We start from the raw sequence: 22,431 nt of genomic DNA, 5'->3' as shown, positions 1-22,431 counted from the left end.
TGTTAAACAGGCTAGAAGCCAATAACGCAACTCCAGCGGATTATACTTTAATTCAGATTTCACTGAATATATGGATCGAAATTCTGCCACCCTGATAATTATACCCATCGTGATTGGTGGATTTAATTGGTTGGTATGACATTATCAAGTGAATGATCAGGTTTTTATACCATGCAAGAGAACGTATATTGTGTGTAGGAGATGATGGTGAATCGAGAGAGGGTGAGAGTAACTACATGGGATCATCTAGAACAGAAAACCGTGTTTGGAGCTGATTTGCGGGGCGGTTGCTGACTGCGGCCAATGGGTTAAGGCCGTGTGGAGAGAAGGGACTGTCTTCAGCCAAGAATCATCGTGTTGCTGTTGCTGCTCGTATACTGCTGTTTCCCTGCCGATTGCTCAGCACGATCACAAGAACCCCCGGCCTGGTGTAAATGGAAATGCTGCTTCCGCTCTTGCTGCTCTGTTCGGCGTTCGGCTCCGCTCAGCCTGCAGTCTATTTCATTGAACAGTTTAAGGACGGAGGTGAGATTGTCAAAACTCAGACCTTTCGCTAACTTCCCGGGTTTGCAGAACTGTGGTTTGCCTAATGCACTCGTTAGCATAGCTGATTAACTAGTAGGATAACTGACTGATCCCAACTAGTTAGCTGACTGACTGTTACTAACTAACTTGTCATCTAGATGCAAGGAACTGCATAAGCTGGTTTACAAAAAAAGACAAAGTGTCGGAGTAACTCAGCATGTCAGGCAGATCTCTGGGGATCATGAATAGGTGACGTTTCGGGTCGGAACCCTTCTTCAGGTTGAAGCTGCACATGGATATGCGATATTTGTGGTCGAGACGGGGTTCCGACGTGAAACTTCACCTATCCATGTTCTCCAAAGATGCTGGCTGACCTGCTGAGTTACTCCAACAATTTGTGTTTTCTTAAACTGGCTAGTTAGGTAACTCGCTGCTGTTGGTTTTAAAAGACTAACTTTGCTGCTTCTCCTTAACCAGTAGAAGTTGTTGTCCACTGAAATCGCTCTGCCAGATCGATTGTTTGAACTTCGACGAACCTAGTCCTGTCCTTAGTATTGAGTTTATGTTATTTTATTACTTCTGTGAGGGTGGAACTTGCACTGTCATTACTTTTTGTGGCGATTTTCGTTTTGCTTTTCTTTCTAAATCGCGTAGGCACCTGAATCTCACAGTGACACTGTTTTCTGGTTAATTTAACCCATCATTTACTCATGTGTTTCTATTTTATGAAGTGAACATGCAAAACAAAAACTGCTCAGTAAAGCTAATATCGGAACCAATATTCTGTTGTGAGCTTGGCATGATTGGTTGTGGGTTTTGCATTGTCATAGGACACAATACTAATCGCCAGTGGACTGCACTGACGTGACTGTTTTGTAGACTTGTTTAGTTCTTGTGCACAGTTCTTTCGGGAAATTATTCTAGCATTCTACTCATGAAAAGGAAAAAAAACGTTATCAATGTTCCATCTCATAACCTCAGGACGTGCCACAATATTGTATGGTGGAATAAGTGCCTTTAAAGCACAGACAATCATTTGTGGGCACCAGTTAGGTGATTTCCCAACCACACTGCCTATTTAAATGACATGTTAATTTTGCTGAGTCAAACCATTTGATTAATCTTAATCTATTCATCTACAGTCTTCCCCTTTCACACCCTCTTAATAACTCCTACATTAGTGCCTCCTATAGTGCAGTAGTGACAAAGCGTTATATGCGATTGGTTGTAAAGCCACTTAGTCAATAGTCAATAGTCGTTTATTTGTCACGTACACATAAATGTGTAGGGAAATGAAACATTACCCGCAGTTCAACAATAAGACCAATAAGAATAATCAATAAAAATGCAATAACACATACAATCATAAACTAACACCAAACAAAAAGAAACATCCATCACAGTGAGTCTCCTCCAGTCCCCTCCTCACTGTGATGGAAGGCCAGAATGTATTTTTCTCTTCTCTCCCGAATATCCTGAGGTCTCAAAAACATGAGTTAAACGGTAGAACATTCCAAGGTGGAAACACAAGGAACAGCAGATGCCGGTTTACAAAAACAAACATGGAGTGATGCAGTAACTCAGATTCCAATGTGTTTTACAGGGCATTATCAAAAATAACCTCATTTGAAAAAATATATATGCACAGCTAACAAAGTTGGCTAAAGACTTACATAAGAACCTATTCAAGCATGCAGCTCCAATCAGTAAAGCCATTGGTGCTCCTTGACTATTTTTCACTAATCCACTCTTGCATGTACTGTATTCACACTTCCATGTAGTTTACCATATGCTTTCAATCCCTGTGGTTCCAAAACCAATGGAAAATAGATTAAAGAAATGTCAAAAAGAGAGATAGAGGCTTAGGAAGGAATTTCAGACATTGCGACCCATATGAGTGCATATCTGTCAGTGGTGGCTGAGCAGAAGTGAAAATTGATTGACTGTAGGAATTCCTGAGGTTTGTTGAGTTAGAAAGAAATAATGTGGGCGCTTGGGAGGCAGGATTTTGAGTTAAGGATGATATCTTAAAATAGGGCTGATGCTGGAGCAGAATCCAGTGTAAGTTGGGGACACAACTGTAATTGGAGACTAGGACCTAACATGAAGATCAGAATTTTTGGTGAATACAAATATATGAAAGATGGAAAAATAGGTGTCTGGTCAATAGAGTGCTGCAGTAAATAAGAGTTGAGGTAACAAAGGCACAAACGAGGGAGTAGTGGAGCTGGTTTAATAGGGCTGTGGTAGAAAATGATCATATTGATACTGTGGGTGTTTGACCAGAAACTAATCTTGGGTCAGTAGCAGTTTGCAAAATGTCTGGTTTAACCTCAGGAATAGGTTGACTTAGGAATGGAATTTATAGTGAACTTTCATACAGTGGATTCTGGTTATCTCAACATTTAGTTGTATATTTTGTTCTTGTAGTAGTACTGGTATTTTATTTAGGGACAGTATGGGTATCTATTAGAGAATGATGAAATAGATTTGAGTATCAAAAATATATGTGAATCTGATTTTCTTGAATGATTTCTACAAGGGATGAATAGTTTTAAATTTAGTTTTAGTTTGAATAGTTGAGGAATAGGTTGGGTATAGATCTTATGAGGGTGCCAGAAGAAACACCTCTGGAGTAGGTTGAGAAACCATTGCAAAATTTCTAGTTACAATTTAATAGCAGAATTGCAACCAAGCTGAAAGTGACACATTGTAGAAAAGTGCTTTCCAAAATCTATAATCTTCCAATACTTGGCCTTTCATTTTCTAAGGAAGCTTGTTAGGGAAGATTTTTCTCCTTTAAATAATGTGGTGTTATTTAATTAGTTTCTGATTATAGAGATAATTATTTTACAAAGTAGAAATGTAATATAATGTGTACTTGTGCTTGGACTGAAATGAAACATTTCAAAATTGCTTACTATGATTTTTATTGTATGGAAAAGGGCTTATTTTTACACTATGGAAATGGGTGTAAGGAGAGAGGTTTGGTTAAAGAGAGATTTTAAGAAGTAGAAAGAGGCAGAAAATTCCAGAGCTTGTGGCTAAAGGTTAAAAATTAATCTTCTAAGTAGGAAACCCTTTCCTGCGATTACTGCCTATGCCATTTTCAGTACTTGCAGAAATAAAATGTCCCATAAATCTATTTGAAGAACAGTTTCTCCCCAGTAACCTGAATAATAGATAGTCCTCAATTTGAAGTATAAGGTGACTTTTTCGTCATTATCTCATTGTTATTTATTGGACTATGCTGAATGAAAAACACTGCCACATTTTTGCATTCCAACATTGACAGTTCTCTAAACCATTTTGGGGTGTCCTGATATTTTAGATGGCGTGCTGAATCAACACCTGGTGAATTAACTAGATTATTGATGATTCACCCCTTGTTATATCTAATTTCAGATGCCTGGGAGAGCCGATGGATTGAATCCAAACATAAATCAGACTATGGTAAATTCAAATTAACAGCTGGAAAATTTTTTGGGGATTCAGAAGAAAATAAAGGTGAGTTATCGCAAAACCATATGATGGAAAAGGAATTGGCCATATGAAGCCCCTCTTGCCGGCATTATCATTCCGTAAAACCTGTTGAACTGTTCATGGTTTAAGTTCCCCTTTGTTTCCTTCTCTCCAGAACTCTTCTCTCCTTGCAGAATGAAAGTCTGCCTGCTTTGGCCTTGACTATTCTATGTCCTGGATTTCTAGATTTCCTCTGGCGGGAAACATCCTCTTGGCAGCCACCTTTATAAGCCCCTTCAGCAGCTTACGCTTCACTCCTCATTCTTTTAAATTGCAATGAATATAGGTTCAATCTTGCCTTTTAAGCCAACGCCACTAACATAGTATCAATTTCAGGAATTTTCTATAGTTGTAACAAGACTCTCCTACTTTTAAAATGCTTTTCTTTGTAATGAAGGCCAGCATTCCACTTGCCTTTCTATTTGTTGTACATACATGTTAAAAGGTTTAATGTATCAAGACACTCAGATCCCTCGTTATCACAGCGTTCTGTAGTTTCTCCCTATTTAAACAATTTTCTACCTATCTACCAAGTGGATAACGTCCAGTTTTATCTACGATACACCATCCTTCAAATTATTGCTCAAACACAGAGCCAATCCATATCCCTTTGTGTACACTGCATTCTCCTCATTTGCTTTCCTATCTGTGTGTTATTATTAAATGGGACTCCAATGCACTCGGTTGTTGCATCTTATCTATTAATATTATAAGGTCAAGAGTTCAAAATGCCAGACTATTTTTTGTGGCACCCAAAAGTTGCAGTTTTCCAATCTGAAAAATTATTTGGATTGTTTTCTAAGGCAATTTTCCACCCATGTCATGTAGTACCTCCAATATCATGAGGTCTTTATTTGTGCAATAGACAATAGACAATAGACAATAGGTGCAGGAGTAGGCCATTCAGCCCTTCGAGCCAGCACCGCCATTCAATGCGATCATGGCTGATCACTATCAATCAGTACCCCGTTCCTGCCTTCTCCCCATACCCCCTCACTCCGCTATCCTTAAGAGCTCTATCCAGCTCTCTCTTGAAAGCATCCAACGAACTGGCCTCCACTGCCTTCTGAGGCAGAGAATTCCACACCTTCACCACCCTCTGACTGAAAAAGTTCTTCCTCATCTCCGTTCTAAATGGCCTACCCCTTATTCTCAAACTGTGGCCCCTTGTTCTGGACTCCCCCAACATTGGGAACATGTTATCTGCCTCTAATGTGTCCAATCCCCTAATTATCTTATATGTTTCAATAAGATCCCCCCTCATCCTTCTAAATTCCAGTGTATACAAGCCCAATCGCTCCAGCCTTTCAACATACGACAGTCCCGCCATTCCGGGAATTAATCTAGTGAACCTACGCTGCACGCCCTCCATAGCAAGAATATCCTTCCTCAAATTTGGAGACCAAAACTGCACACAGTACTCCAGGTGCGGTCTCACCAGGGCCCGGTACAACTGTAGAAGGACCTCTTTGCTCCTATACTCAACTCCTCTTGTTACGAAGGCCAACATTCCATTGGCTTTCTTCACTGCCTGCTGAACCTGCATGCTTCCTTTCATTGACTGATGCACTAGGACACCCAGATCTCGTTGAACTCCCCCTCCTCCTAACTTGACACCATTCAGATAATAATCTGCCTTTCTATTCTTACTTCCAAAGTGAATAACCTCACACTTATCTACATTAAACTGCATCTGCCATGTATCCGCCCACTCACACAACCTGTCCAGGTCACCCTGCAGCCTTATTGCATCTTCCTCACAATTCACACTACCCCCCAACTTAGTATCATCTGCAAATTTGCTAATGGTACTTTTAATCCCTTCGTCTAAGTCATTAATGTATATCGTAAATAGCTGGGGTCCCAGCACCGAACCTTGTGGTACCCCACTGGTCACTGCCTGCCATTCCGAAAGGGACCCATTTATCCCCACTCTTTGCTTTCTGTCTGTTAACCAATTTTCTATCCATGTCAGTACCCTACCCCCAATACCATGTGCCCTAATTTTGCCCACTAATCTCCTATGTGGGACCTTGTCGAAGGCTTTCTGAAAGTCGAGGTACACCACATCCACTGACTCTCCCTTGTCAATTTTCCTAGTTACATCCTCAAAAAATTCCAGTAGATTTGTCAAGCATGATTTCCCCTTCGTAAATCCATGCTGACTCGGAACGATCCCGTTACTGCTATCCAAATGCTCAGCAATTTCGTCTTTTATAATTGACTCCAGCATTTTCCCCACCACTGATGTCAGACTAACTGGTCTATAATTACCCGTTTTCTCTCTCCCTCCTTTCTTAAAAAGTGGGATAACATTTGCTATCCTCCAATCCACAGGAACTGATCCTGAATCTATAGAACATTGAAAAATGATCTCCAATGCTTCCACTATTTCTAGAGCCACCTCCTTAAGTACTCTGGGATGCAGACCATCAGGCCCTGGGGATTTATCAGCCTTCAGTCCCATCAGTCTACCCAAAACCATTTCCTGCCTAATGTGGATTTCCTTCAGTTCCTCCATCACCCTAGGTTCTCCAGCCCCTAGAACATTTGGGAGATTGTGTGTATCTTCCTCAGTGAAGACAGATCCAAAGTAATGGTTTAACTCGTCTGCCATTTCTTTGTTCCCCATAATAAATTCCCCTGCTTCTGTCTTCAAGGGACCCACATTTGCCTTGACTATTTTTTTCCTCTTCACGTACCTAAAAAAACTTTTGCTATCCTCCTTTATATTATTGGCTAGTTTACCCTCGTACCTCATCTTTTCTCCTCGTATTGCCTTTTTAGTTAACTTTTGTTGCTCTTTAAAAGAGTCCCAATCCTCTGTCTTCCCACTCTTCTTTGCTATGTTATACTTCCTCTCCTTAATTTTTATGCTGTCCCTGACTTCCCTTGTCAGCCACAGGTGTCTCTTACTCCCCTTAGAGTCTTTCCACCTCTTTGGAATAAATTGATCCTGCAAACTCTGCATTATTCCCAGGAATACCTGCCATTGCTGTTCTACCGTCTTCCCTGCTAGGGCCTCCTTCCAATCAATTTTGGCCAGCTCCCGCCTCATGCCTCTGTAATCCCCTTTGCTATACTGTAATACCGACACTTCCGATTTTCCCTTCTGCCTTTCCATTTGCAGAGTAAAACTTATCATGTTGTGATCACTGCCTCCTAATGGCTCTTTTACCTCTAGTCCCCTTATCAGATCAGGATCATTACACAACACTAAATCCAGAATTGCCTTCTCCCTGGTAGGCTCCAGTACAAGCTGTTCTAAGAATCCATCTCGAAGGCACTCTACAAACTCTCTTTCCTGGGGTCCATTTCCAACCTGATTTTCCCAGTCTACCTGCATGTTGAAATCTCCCATAACCACCGTAGCATTACATTTTTGACACGCCAATTTTATCTCCTGATTTAACTTGCACCCTAAGTCGAGGCTACTGTTTGGGGGCCTATAGATAACTCCCATTAGGGTCTTTTTACCCTTACAATTTCTCATTTCTATCCATACTGATTCAACATCTCCTGATTCTATGTCACCCCTTGCAAGGGAATGAATATCATTCCTTACCATCAGAGCAACCCCACCCCCTCTGCCCACCTGTCTGTCTTTTCTATACGTTGTGTACCCCTGAATATTCAGTTCCCAGCCCTGGTCCTCTTGTAGCCATGTCTCAGTGATCCCTACAACATCATACTTGCCCATGACTAACTGAGCCTCAAGCTCATCCACTTTATTTTTTATACTACGCGCATTTAAGTACAACACTTTAACTTCTGTATTTACCTCCCCTCTCACATCGTTCACAATTGGCCCTGCCCTTAATTTCTTTTCCGCTCTAGAACTTCTGTTCCCATTCTTCCGAGGAACCCACCTCATTCCACCCCCCCCCCACCTTCACCTCAATCTCTGCAACAAACCTCATGCTATTGGTGGGTGGGATATGTACTTGGCCTTCACCTGATGTAGTTCTGTTCATGTGTTGCTTACATGCCTGCATTCTCTTGATAAATTTTGAGATTAAATTGACATTGTTTAAAAGCCAATGACACCGAGGTTGGTTGATTCCTTGTTCATAGGGCCAGACTATCTACCCAACTGCTACACATAAATATGCCTGTAACCCTCCTTAACTTGTAAAATATCAGGAGGAAATTCACAGAGGCCACCTTTTCACAAAATTCTCAATCTCGTTTGATCTTTCACCAGCTTTTGTGTGATTGATCACAAACTGTCATTAGGTTGTAGTGTGCACTGATATTATTCCACATGATCATTTCTGTCATTTTTCAAAGGTGCGTTTGTGTCATTTTATTCCTAAATTGTATTCTTGATGTTTTAGAATTGGCTATGAACTTAAAGTCATTTTGTTTCAATTCCTTGCAGGTATTCAGACCAGTCAAGATGCTAAATTTTATGCTAGGTCTGCAAAATTTGAACCATTCAGCAATGAGGGGAAAACCCTTATTATACAGTTCACGGTGAAACACGAGCAGAAGATTGACTGTGGTGGAGGTTACATTAAGCTTTTTCCAGCAGATGTGGATCAGGAAGGCATTCATGGAGAAACTGAATACTATGTCATGTTTGGTGAGTTCATTGAGCCTATTGGCAAAGATGAAACATTGCGTGGAGATGAAAACAGAAAATGTTGGATAGGCAGGATCTGGAGAGAGAGAGAGAGAGAGAGGGGGGGGGGGAGGGATTGCAGAGTGATGATCTTTGGTTTCTCTCATTGAACAGTTCCTAACCCATGTCATCAGCATTTGTAGTGTTTTGTTTTTGTGACAAAGTTAACTATAAACTGATTTTATCATAATCAAATCGATTAAAATGAAGAGCTGTCTATAAATCAGGCGAGTTAGGTGACTGGCCAGAAAGCTCTCCCATAAAGTCCCAATCATCTGTCTTTGATTGATCTATCCCCACAAAATCCAGGAGATACACAATCACTTGCATTGCATCCAGGAAACACGTACAAGCACATTTTACCTGTACTTTCTGTTGGGGAACTGTAGACCCACTGTGCAGTGCTTTATAATGGACAATGGGTACAGCACTCCTTGTGCCCACCATACAGTGCAATGAAGGCACTGCATTCTTTGGGCTACCTGAACATTTCAAAAGCACTTCGAATCTAATAAATTACTTTAGTAATTACGAGTGCATGAGCATATTTATAGACAGTAAGGTTTCATAAACCACAGATGTTCTAATAAATGTAAATGAAGCATGTTCAAATCTTTTTTAAGCAATAGTGAAATTGAAATTGTCTATTTACGTGGTGCCCTAGGTCCTGATATCTGCGGATATATTACAAAGCAAGTACATGTAATTTTGAACTACAAGGGCAAAAATCATCTCATCAAGAAAGAGGTTACATGCAAGGTGAGTAATTATCTCTCCTGAGATGCTGCCTGACCTGCTGAGTTACTCCAGCATTTTGTGAATAAATACCTTCGTTTTAAATGTTTTATGTTATATCATTTTACCAGAGCAAAGTATTTCGGTCATTTGAGAGAAACTGACTGTAAAAGGATTACAAGAGTTAACCTGATGCTTGATCTAGGAAGCAAATTTTATGGAAGATCTTGAACGAGGATGTAATTCTGAGATGGTACTTTGGATCTTGAAGATATGTCTGGAAATTAAAGTGGTGAAATGTACAAGAAGCTAGTGATCATATGGAATATTTACAAGTTTATATAATCAGAGATGCAGCTCGGAAATTAGCCCTTCAACCCACCTAGTCTATGCCAAACATCAATGCCAATTTCACTAATCCTTCATTAATTCAATTTTCTATTCTGCCCACATTCTTGCCAGCTCCCTCGATTTTCGACCATTCACCTACACACTTGGAGTGGTCAATTAATCTAGTAGCCTGCATGGCATTCGGATGTGGGTGGGAACAGGAGCACGCAAGAGAAGCCTACGTGGTCATAGGGAGAATGTACAAACTTCACACAGACAACATTAGAGGTCAAGATTGAACCTGGAACGCTGTGCCTGGCAGTGGCTCTACTTGCTGCATCACCGTGCTGCCCCTGATACCATTACGTGTTAGAGAAAGTTTTATGTCACAATTTTTATATTTTAGAAATTTAACTTAAAATGATTACTGAAAGGATAATGCAGGTTTTAACAAAGCGCCAGAATTAGTTAATCGCAGACTTTTAAAGATGTGTCAAACAATTCTAGTCTGTGTTCGGTATTTGTTAGTAGAAGGGTGGGGGTCAGTAGCAGACATGTAAAACTTTAATTCTGGGGTTTGGGGCGTTGGAATTCTCTTTACATTTTCATTAGGTAGTGGTCAGCTTCACAGCAATTTTAATGAAGTATGGGAATTGGCCTGTGTACCTGGTATCTGGTTAAGGAACCTTACGTGATCCAGAAAACCCATAAGTGAGAAATATTTAAAGGAAGTTACATGGAATGGGGATGAATCCCAGTTTCATTTCCAATTTAGATTGAACAGACAAAGGGCAGTTGAAGGACAAATGAAACATGGGTGCTATATCACAAACTGTGTTCATTAGAGAACATAATATTTTCTTAGGAAAAAAAACTGCAGATGTTGGTTTAAATCAAAGGTAGACACAAAATGCTGGAGTAACTCAGCGGGTCAGGCACAGCTCAGGAGAGGAGGAATGGGTGACGTTTCGGGTCGAGACCCTTCTTCAGACTGATGTCGGGAGAGGGGCGGGACAAAGTTAAAATATATATATATTTTCTTATCTGCTACCATCTGTCAGTGACAATTTTGCCCATATTTTTTACAGTATTCTACCTAGTTCTTAACTAGACAGATCTGGCTGTGACTTGACAGATCCTTCTATAAAAGAGGAATGCAGGCGCAAATTGGCATTCTGGCACTAAAATACCATTGATCCAGAACTGGGTTTTGGAAAGATTTGCTTGAGTCACCACATGAACACTATTTATTGTTCTTGGCAGGACGATGAGTTCACCCACCTCTATACATTAATCCTCAAACCTGATCAGACATATGAAGTTAAAATTGACAATGAAAAGGTGGGGTCCGGGACTTTAGAGGAAGACTGGGATTTCCTGCCAGCAAAGAAGATCAAGGATCCTGAAGCAAAGAAACCAGAAGACTGGGATGACAGAGAGACAATAGATGATGAAAATGATGAAAAGCCAGAGGTAAGATCCAATAACTATTGTTGCTGTCCTGCAGGTGACAAATGGACAGCTTGCTAAGATCTTCCATTGAACGTGGAGGTAGAAGATCTGAGGGCATTGGTGTGCTTGTTTTCTGGCAGAATTTAAGTATGACATAGCTGGTTGTGGTAAAACAGCTTTACTTGGATATGTTGGACTCCTTAACTTTCTCTTCGGGGATTTAACTGAAAAATTATAAGAGGAAGTTTAAAAAATCCCATACCTAGTAATGAAGTGAAAAAACAAGATTTCTAGAGTTGCAAGAGAAGGTATTAAAAAGGAATGCCTTCAGAGGGTGTTATCTAATGAAAGCGCCTCTCTTAATAAATGCAGGATTGGGATAAGCCAGAGAATATACCTGATCCGGAGGCTCAAAAGCCAGAAGACTGGGATGACGAAATGGATGGTGAGTGGGAGCCTCCAATGATCCCCAACCAAGAATACAAGGTATGGCAGCTAAACCTTTTGATGAGTGTAGGAAAAAAAAAACTGCAGATGCTGGTTTAAATCGAAGGTAGACACAAAATGCTGGAGTAACTTAGCGGGTCAGGCAGCATCTCTGGAGAGAAGGAATGGGTGACGTTTCGGGTCGAGATTCTTCTTCAGACTGATGTCAGGGGAGGGGGCGGGACAAAGATGTAGTCGGAGATAGTCTTCTTGTCTCTGAACTCATCCTATCTTTGTCCCGCCCCCTCCCCTGAGATCAGTCTGAAGGGTCTCGACCCAAAACATCACCCATTCCTTCTCTCCAGAGATGCTGCCTGACCCGCTGAGTTACTCCAGCATTTTGTGTCTACTTTTGATGAGTTTTATCATTATGTAAAATCTACTTGCGCATATGAAGACAATTCAGCCCAGATGTGTTACTATGCTATCTGTATTCCAGACAAATTTATTTTGCATCCTTTAACTGTATCAACATATTATTTTATTATGTTTTCCTTAAGTACTTAGCTTTTCCTGAAATCCATTTATAGCTTCCCTAAGCAATTCCATGCAATAACATGTCACACATACTAACATCTAACATACTAACATCAAATACAAAATCCAGGATATTTTGTTTTCCTTAATATTCATTTGACATATCTGGCTGACTTACCCTGCGTACCTAGGATGGTTCCAAGGAAAATTAGTTAGTTATGTGGATAGACAGACTATTTTACCGGGACGAGATTTAAAAAACTGATCAAAGGTGAAGGGTTTAGAAAGCATAAATGAAAAGAAAGTTGTTAGGCTCAGTAACCAGAGGGCACAAATTTAAAGTCTCTGGCAAGTGAATGGATGGCACGAGGAAAAGATATTTGATGAAACAAGTGATTAGTGTTTGAAATGCACTGCCTGATGAGGCATCAGATTTGATCTTATCCAACAAGTGATTGGATAAATACTTTTAAAATGAGAATGTAGCAAGAGAGTATAACAACTGAATGTATAAGAAAATAACTGCAGATGCTGGTACAAATCTGGTATAACAACTGAACAACTATACAAATGCTGGTATAACAACTGAATTGGACTGGGTAGATACAGTTTAAAATTTGCTTGTCTAAGAGCTGCATTGTTTTTTTTCAGAAAACACATTTAAGAAATTTTTCCGGAATATCTTATTGCATTTATTGATGACTATATTTCCGGCTTTTCATTGTGGACAACCATCTATGGATCTATCCTTTCAAACCATTCACAGTTTTAGACCCTAAAATTATAAGGGAAAGTTTAAAAAACAATCGCTGACCTAGTGATGAAGTGAGATAGCCAAGTGAGAAAACCACCCAAAACAAACCAGCTCATCTAAAACAAACTGCTGGAAGAACTCACCAGGTCAGGTAGGAATAGACAGATGACATTTCAGGTTGGGATCCTTTCTCAGTAATTTGTTTTTCTTTTGCTCAAGATTCCAGCAACTGCAGTCTCTTGTGCGTCCAGGTTATTCCTTTACTTTTCTAGAAGAAAAAATCTAGTCCATTTTGTCTTTCCTAATGTATTATAAGCTCAAATCTGACATAATACTTGTTAGTCTTATGTCCATTCATTAGTATCTTTATATACATTTTATAAATTTGGAGATGAGAATTGTGTAGACACCCTCGACTTTGACCAGAAATCAAAGACGCCAACTCATCTCCAAACCATGTAATGGAGTGGTGCAGGTTATACTTTTTTTTCCTTTTCCTTTTACCAAAAGGATTTTATTGTTACTCCATAGTCATAGTAAGTGACAGATGTCTTGCCATTTAAATTCAAGTAGTCACACAATGAATAAATCTCACCCCAAACTTCCCTTTAACTGCACATTTAACTGTATGCAGCTCATTTTAGTAAGTTATGAATGAAATAAAGATTTCCACCATAGTGTGAATTTAAACTTGCAGAATGCTAGTTTGTAGTGGCTTATAATTACAAATCCTGGTATTCCCTTGTTTCCTGCTAAAGGTATTCCATCATTCACACTTTTCCCACGATTGTAAATGAAGTTCCTTCAGTTGAATCTAGAAATAAGAAGGATTCACTATTTTCACTTATTAAACATGGTTGTTTTTTACAGCTACGTGGAGCAGAATAGCAGCCAACCAAAACTGTTTAAAAACTGAATGCACTGAAAAGCCAGCTATTGCTTGTCATAACGTGTATTAATGTTCTACTTTAAACACTTCCAAACTTGCATATTGCATTAAAGAATGTCAGATTGGTTGGTTGTAGTAATAATTTCAATGATTTGTTATTGGCCTAGGGTGAATGGAAACCAAAACAATTAAAAAACCCCGACTTCAAAGGAGCCTGGGTTCATTCAGAGATCGACAACCCCGAATATGCTCCTGATGACAACATATATAAATTTCAAAACATTGGTGCGATTGGCTTGGACTTGTGGCAGGTCAGTAATTGCTGGTGTTCCTAATTCATTGTAGCAATTGGCTTTCTTCACCTAATCTAGTTTGAACGTGAAGCGCTGATAACCTAATCTCAATAGCTGTCTGTCTCCATTACTATGAAGGGGAGAGATTAATTTACTTTGAATACATTTGAGCATTTGGAGCACATTTTTTATTTAATGCACCACTCGGGAATCTGTTGCTATTTGATAGGGTAAATAAAAGTCATCAGGTTCAGTATTGGTGAATCAATGAATGCTCTGGTTAATCATGATGTAAAAAATGATTAGTTCAAATTCTGTCTTATGCTACAAAAAGTGCAGGTTGAGAATTGGGTAGCAGGTTGAGCTATATTGGGTATTGGGAATTGGGTAGCAGGTTAAGCTATATTGCTCCTTCAACCTGCTCTTTCATTGAATAAAAGCACACTAAGGCCTTGCCTAAATATGGGTATTGTGGATTGTGCAATATTAAACATCTATTGTAATTTTTTTGTTGTCTGGTCCTTCAGTGTTTAATGCGTTTTTTTCCCCCTCACATATCCCTTCTTTTGTCCCTAGCACATCACACCACTCTGGCAATTTCATAGTTCCCCTTTCTCCTTCTCTGTTTCTTCTGTTAAGTTTGATTAGTGTGTTAAGTTCACTACTCTTGTATGGAAAGCCTCTGAAATCAGGGCTCAGGTCACGGGTCCGCCCTGAGGGGGGAGGGGGAGAAGAATGGAGGACGTGGTGTGGGGGGGACTGCCGTGAGGGGGAGGGGAAGAACAATGGAGGATCGGGTGTGGGGGGGACCGCCGTGAGGGAGGTGGGGGGAGAACAATGGATAATAGAGGGGACCCAGCATGGGGGAACTGCTGGGGGGGAGCTGCTATTTGTATACATTGTGTCTGCAAGCAAAGAATTTCACTGCCTAGTCACATGTGACAACAAAGTATTCCTATTCCTAATTCCACTGAATAAAATCTAAGGGTCCTCTGAGAGACTTGATCGTAATTGTTCGGTTGCTCATAACTATTCAAAGGTTAATAACTTTATTTCAAAGTTAAAAGAACAATCGACATATGATGTGGAAAACAAATCTGACTTGTGTATTGAGTCTAGTTATAGTTTCTCGAGATACACCAGACAAACAGGCCTTCAGCCCTCTGAGTCCACGCCGACTTTCGATCACTTGTCAACACTAGTTCTATTTTATCCCACTGCCTACACATTGAGAGCAATTTTATAGAGCCAATTAACCTACAAACCCGCATGTCTTTGGAATGTGGACAGAAACCGGAGTAGCTGGATGAAACCTATGCGGTCACAGGGAGAATGTGCAGTCTCCACAGAGACAGCACCCGTGCTCGGGTTCAAATCCGAGTCTCTGGCGCTGTGTGGCAACGGCTCGACCAACTGCACCACTGTGCTGCCCTGAAGTTTTCAGCTGAAGTTTGGTTCTGTTATTCCAGAGCTGACATTTTATTTTCAAAGAAGAAAGCCTCCAAGTGCATTGAGGAGAGCACTGTCATGTCTCAGTACAGTTGGATGGTTATGGATGCACTCCATATAATGTAGAAGTATTGAGGGTCTACATTGAGGTAGCATTTTTCAGATGTTGACATCTGCAGTAGATCTAATAGGCTGGAATATTAAAAGTTGAATTTTCTTTCTATTCCCAGTACCTTTTTATAATTGTCACTTTATATTATGATAATGCTCAATTTTGGATTGTCTGGCTTATGATGTGCCTCCTTGACAACTGGCCACGTACCAACTTTGAAATTTGCAATACAAAATGAAATTGAAGTGCATGAAGATTGGCATACAGCAAGTGCATGCTCACAACTGCAGCCAATGATTTTACTCCATTCGCTTTTTTAATATAGGTAAAATCAGGAACAATTTTCGACAACTTTCTGATTACTGATGATGAAAAGTATGCAGAAGAGTTTGGCAATGAGATCTGGCAAAAGACCAAGGTGAGATATCTATGAGTTGAAGTTGGAATGGGTAAAGTTCACACAATCACTTAATTAATTTTATTGACACGTTGATTCTGTAGCACATTTTGTCATAAAATTTATACCCTGGGCCCATACAACTCCATTGGTATTGCTTTATACCCCAGCCCCATACAACTGTGAACTCCATTGGTATTGCTTTATTATTGTCACATACTGAGATGACACAGAAAATAATGTTATTATATAAGACGTACAATCAAGCCATACACAAGTACAACAGGTAGTGCAAAGAGAATATACCAGGATACAGAATATAGTGTTACTGTGTTTAAGTGCTACATTTACAGAGAATGTACAAATTAAAAGTAAAATCCTAAATGAGGCATGTGGGAGATCGGCACTATTTCCTTAGCTCTAGGGAGAATCGTTCAGTCAATAGCATGAAAGATGTTCCTGAATCTGGTGGTATATGCTTTCAAGCTTTGGTATCTTCTGCTCATGGGAGTGGGAGAAGAGTGTGTAAATGGTGCCCTGAGACTTTGCAAGTGTACTAACTTGAAATTTGGAAAAATTGATTAGACTTCAGTCAGATTTCTTAAGAGCCAACTGATGTCAATCTTAACTAGAGTAATCAAATTGTGGATATTTATTTAAGTGATGGACTCTTTTTAAAAAATGGAGCAAAATAAATGTCTGTTAACTGTAGAAATCCCTGACCAGTCTTATCGATGTTACAAGATTATTTATTTTGTTATATAAGTCATATCTTACCCTGGCAGTTCTATTTTTTTGGAACAATATTACAACATTTGCATCTTAATCACCTGGTCTGAATGACTGACAAACCCAGCACCAGAACAGAGTTAATTTCATTGTTGCAATTATATAAAAGTGTTCCTGGGAGTCTTTGTCACTAACCACAGTCTAGATGGAGTGATACCAGGTTAAAAGAGGAAATATCCTGCTGATTACCACCTGGCTTCTGTCAGCTGCTGAATCAGTTATCTTTCATTTGAACAATACTTGGAACAAACACTGGAAGTAGTCAGGGCACAGAATCTAATTTTGTCAGGGAATAAAATGTCATTTATTAAAATGGACAGCACCACCACTGCCTGATCCAGCTGGATCTTCACTTGTTTTGTGGCAAATGGTCTGGATTAATTAGAGTCGTATCTGATGAGTGAGAGGTTTCACAATATCACAAATGAATTACTGTCAAACCTGTATAGTATCTTGTTTAAATGAAAATAGTTTCATATTCTGCTAACTTTCCAGAGGTCTTTGCAGGTTTTACTCAATGAACTGAGATACTCACTTTAATTAGGTAAATTTATCTGTTCATGACAAAAATGTGTGTTTTGTTCAAGTGTAAACTGAATTTAGATCTGCCTTTGAGTACAGTGTCATTCAAGCTTCTTGATCATTTCATTTAGGACTCTGAGGAGAAAATGAAGAAAAGCCAGGATGAAGAAGAAAGGAAACACCATGCTGAGGAGGAGAAAAATAATGATGGTGAGGAAGAGGAGGACGAGGAAGATAAAGAAATCAAAGATGAGGAGGAGGAGAAGGAAGAAGAGAATGAATCAGAAGATAAAACTCTGAAAAAAGATGAATTGTGAGATCTACATACTTCCAGCCTTCCCGAGTCATCACTGATTTTTTTTCTCCCTGCAATTTAACCTTTTCAACAGTGCATTCTTGTACAAAATTTCAAACTGTAATCTCTCCTACAGTTTAAAAGCTTCTTTGTTACAATCTTGAATCTATCAGCCATTATAGTACAGAATTATCTCGTCTTAGAAAAACTTCAACACAATATCATTGTGTTGTTGGTGCTCTGGGAGATTCCAAATAGAAAACTGAGCCCTCTGTTTGAGAATCAGAACTACCTTTTAATGCCATAATATTTAATGAAACCTTCAATTGGTTATAGTTTAACCTGCTGATATACATGATCTAAACATGTGCAACTGTGGCTGCGATTTGGCTGGGTGGGTGTTCCTTATTATTTCCCCAAGCATTCCTCAGCCTCCTCCTTTGACACTGTCCATCCATCATTTAAAATAAAACAATCCTAGCATCTAAGGTTTCATTTGGTTGGGAAAACCAAGTTTTCATCCTGTAGCCATCAAAATTGCAGACCAGAAGAATCCCCACAGCAGATAGTTTTTGTTGCTACAATGGGTGGGGAGAATCTTCTGCAACATTTAAAACATTATTTTAGTTTTTCCAGTGCTCTTGTCAGACATGGTGAATGTATCACCTTGAACTAAACAGTCTGTGCTTGACCCAATAGATTGGAATATTAATGCTGTCTAGCTTCTAAAGAAATAGTGACCTATTTTAAATAAGGTGTGACTAACCAATATTATCAATGACCTTATGTGGTGTTTGAAAATGACCTTTTAATAAAAAAGTATAGTTGTACGAAAAGGATACTGGAACCAAAATCAAGAAGACATTTTTATTGGATTGATTCAGAAAATCAGGAATATGTTTCTTTTTACTGAGAACTGATGAATAGATAAATCATCACATCTGAACTGCATTTAACATCAGTGCCTGATGACACATTCTACTGTCAAAATATTGTCAGGACTTGGTGTAAATAATTGCAATCTGAGGACCCCTCTTTATTCAGCTGAGGCCTTTTAATTATTTTTGGTACATTTTTATATTGAAAATGAAGTTTGTCTTTAAATGATTTTGTAGAATCTGAATGTATTTCCGGAGAGGCAGTTCATTTTAAATAAACCTGTACAAAAATGGGCAATAGAATTATTGTGGATTCTGTTCTCCCTGCAGTGGCTTCAGTACAGCACAGGGTTTTCCTTTCATCACCAAAAAGGAATAAGCAAGAAAACTGAAGATTCTAGAAATCTGATATGAAAACAATGGTGAAAATTCTCAGCAAGTCAGGCAGCATTTTTTAGGAGAGGAGCAGAATTAATGTTGTAGTTTTTTTTTTGCTTAAGATTCTAGCATCTGTAGTTTATGTCTACAAATAGTGGCCTATCTTTCTCAAACTATCATAATTGCCAGGGTACAATGTTCATCTTTCCTTTACTAAAAGGAGCACTTGCCTCCCAAAATGTTTATAACTAACAATATTCTTCTGTATCAAAAATATGAAGTAACAGAAATCCATGAATAAAGAGACAAAATGAGGGAAACTCAGCAGACCAAGTAGCATCTGTGGAGTGAGAAACAATGTTCCAAGTCTGGGACCCTTTGTAAGAACTGGAAAAGAGCGAAAACAAGTTAGTTTTAAGTTGCAGGAGGGTGGGAGAGTGATGGATAAGTCAAGGGGAATATCTCTAATAGGAAAATGCTTGCACATGAAGAAAAATAAGTCAACATTTTGCTTTTATTGAAATTACTATTCATTGAAACTTGAATCACTTTTAGTGCAGTCATCATTGTAGCACAGGAAGCATTGCAATGTAGACCTCAATGATATAAAGAAATATGTTTTTTAAGACTCAAATACGCAGATATGGACTTGTTTTATGTTTGATCTCACAAACAATGCTCCCAACTGCTTAAGTATTACATTGGAGTCAACTTTGATATTGTGCTCAAGTTGCTTGAATCCAGATGGTATTCATTTAGCAAAACTGATATTTTAATAGATTCGGGGAAACAAAGTGTGGAATGCACACAAATAGGAAGATCCATTGTGATTTTTGCAGAGAGTGGAAATGGGAAATGTAGCATTTTGGATGAATGTTTTGGAAAAGATGGTGTGTTGTCTCTCAGGATGCTGGAGGCCATCTGAAAGTCAACAATGTTGGGAGAAAAATGAAAATAACAGAGGAAGAGGAAGAGGAAGAGGAAGCTGAATTTAGCAATTCATAAAAGCTCAGCAATCATCACAATTTAATACCACACCCATCGAAAGGACCCCAATGGATATGTGGGAAAGGCTAGCAGACTGAGATGAGATAGAGGGAGATAATAAAAAACAAAAATAGCACTAAATATCTCTGCTGATTCCTACTTTGCACATTTCTAGCCTTTTACATTACAGAAAAAGTTGAAATTATTCAAAAGGAAATATTTGGCTGATTATGACCCCTGCATCTCGCTGCAATTTTCCTTAGTTTGATCTTTCAATGATACTTTACTTGTTATTTGTACTGAGATACAGTGAAAATCATTTTGGTGTTCAGTACAAGTATCTCGAGACACTAGGATTTGGATACATCTTGGATAAGCATCTCCGATACAGTACACGTGCCTGAGATGCTTTCAAAGATGTATCTAAGTGCTTATGTAGTGTGTAGGAGCCATTTGTATTTCTTAGCTATTTGAGCATATTATACTTTGTATCCTGTTATATTATTTTTGGACGCTTGGGGGTTGTCATGAGATGAGTACTAGGCTTACATTTATGGACTGGGAGGAGCCAGGGAAGGAGTTAGAATACGAGTGTAATGCACTGACGTAATGCTTCAGTCACGAGAGGAGCCTGCAAGGTTTTAGCAAGTCAATAATAAGATACGAAGGAAAGACGGTGAGATATTAAGTTCTTACCAGAAGTTATACGACAGACATTATACCACAGAAGTTATACGACGGGAGATATACTAATCTGTTTATATTGCTACTTCAATAAACGACGAACTAAACTGAAACGTCGTGAAGATCTCTCTTGTTGTTTTGCATCAAGAAATATCGCTCCACTCCTTTGTCAACGGTAGCTTAAGGACTTTATTGGGAAGGACTAAAGTTGCCGCTATATTGTAAGAACTTATCTCAGCTGGAGTGTATAGATCAAGAGCTATCCTCGGTGAGTGAAGATAGTAAGAACTTACCTGAACTGGAGTGTATAGATCAAGAGCTATCCTCGATGAGTGAAGATTAATTAACCTGTCTTTAAAGAGTCATTTAAAGTTATAATTGGCTCTAAGAGTGGGACTGGAGCTTGGAAATCGACTAGCAGAACAGCAAGCCTGTACTGAAAACAGACTAATAAGGGTTATTACCTGTGTTGATCTACTACGGAGATTGGAAACTTTGCAAGCCTTTACACAGGAATTGTAAGTTCTGCATTAAGCTTTATTGGAAAGCTGTTTATCAGAAGCTGTATTGGAAAACTGCTTCTGTGAGGAATGCTGAGAACAACGAAATGACCTTGAGCGTTGCTAGTTATCTGTTTTGTTTTTGAATTCCTTTCAAGATACAGCTTTGCGTCGATACGTCTTAAAGGGATACCCACAAGTATGCTTGTACTTGGGTCTGATGTTCGGCCACAAGGTGGCAACATCAGAATGGATTCCCTAGGGGAAAATGGTTTTTCTTAATTTTGTGAATCTTCAAAGTTCTCTTACAACCTGTTTGCAATCCTGAAAAGCCAGCATGAGATTGAAGAAGAAAAACAGAAGAAAAGACAGTTGAAATTAAAAGAACAACTGAGAAGAAAGAAAGGTTTAACTCGATATAAACAAGCTGCCAAGTTAATGTAAATGACGAAAGAGCTAATGAAATCAAATAAAAATGTAAATGAAGTACGATTCAACTTGATTCAATTTAACCAGCTCAATGAAGAGATTGAGGCACAAGAAGAACAGTTGGAGGAAGAACTGAAGAGAAAACAACTGGAAATGGAGGAAGAACATAAGAGGCAGGAGTTACACGACAGAGGTTATACGACAGACGTTATACCACAGACGTTACGGGAGATATACTATACTGTTTGTATTGCTACTTCAATAAACGACTAACTAAACTGAAACTTCGTGAAGATCTCTATGTTTTTGTTTTGCGTCAAGAAATATCGCTTCACTCCTTCGTCAACGGTAGCTTAAGGACTTTATTAGGAAGGATTCCCACAAAGAGACCTGCTGATCTCCGATCGTGTGTCAATACTGTCACCGCTTTGGTGGAGAATAAGAAGGCTCAACTAGTGGATTTGGATACATCTTGGATAAGCATCTCAGATACAGTACACGTGCATGAGATGCTTTCGAAGATGTATCTAAGTGCTTATGTATAGTGATACTTGTATTGAACTGTATACAAACATGAATGTCACTGTACTTCTAAATTGGTGTTTTCAACAACATCCAGCTCTTTGTTTTAATTTAGAGCATATATATGTGAAGATCAATGGTGGTAGCTCAAATTTCCCAGCTATTGTATGAGGCAGTAAGTAAAACATATATATAATGCTGCACAATTCTCTTTGATTTTGATTTTTGTTACATCTTTATCCAAAGGATTTCAAATTATCACATTGTGTAGGAGCTGCAGGAATTAACAAATTAAGATTGAGGCCATTAGATTGAGGCCATTGGGGGACTTGATAGAGGTTTTAAAAATTTTAAGAGGGATGGACAGAGTTGACGTGGGTAGGCTTTTCCCTTTGAGAGTGG

The 22,431-nt window shown here is 39.1% G+C and overlaps 1 protein-coding gene across 1 annotated transcript in view; it reads left to right on the top strand.

The window, feature by feature from the left end:
• Nucleotides 1-328: 328 nt before the first annotated feature.
• LOC144607200 (uncharacterized) overlaps nt 329-22,431 on the top strand; it is a 56,374-nt gene continuing 34,271 nt past the window's right edge. Inside the window, exons 1-10 of the mRNA XM_078423880.1 lie at nt 329-525; nt 3,931-4,032; nt 8,429-8,632; nt 9,336-9,430; nt 11,000-11,209; nt 11,561-11,674; nt 13,962-14,105; nt 15,974-16,066; nt 17,488-17,670; nt 21,595-21,750. Of these exons, the coding sequence (XP_078280006.1) occupies nt 435-525; nt 3,931-4,032; nt 8,429-8,632; nt 9,336-9,430; nt 11,000-11,209; nt 11,561-11,674; nt 13,962-14,105; nt 15,974-16,066; nt 17,488-17,670; nt 21,595-21,750 (1,392 nt within the window). The 5' untranslated portion in view covers nt 329-434. The remainder of the gene's footprint in view (nt 526-3,930; nt 4,033-8,428; nt 8,633-9,335; nt 9,431-10,999; nt 11,210-11,560; nt 11,675-13,961; nt 14,106-15,973; nt 16,067-17,487; nt 17,671-21,594; nt 21,751-22,431) is intronic.

This window comes from Rhinoraja longicauda, chromosome 28, assembly GCF_053455715.1.
Source record: "Rhinoraja longicauda isolate Sanriku21f chromosome 28, sRhiLon1.1, whole genome shotgun sequence".
Taxonomy (NCBI): domain Eukaryota; kingdom Metazoa; phylum Chordata; class Chondrichthyes; order Rajiformes; family Arhynchobatidae; genus Rhinoraja; species Rhinoraja longicauda.
This window is presented reverse-complemented; position numbering and strand designations above follow the sequence as displayed.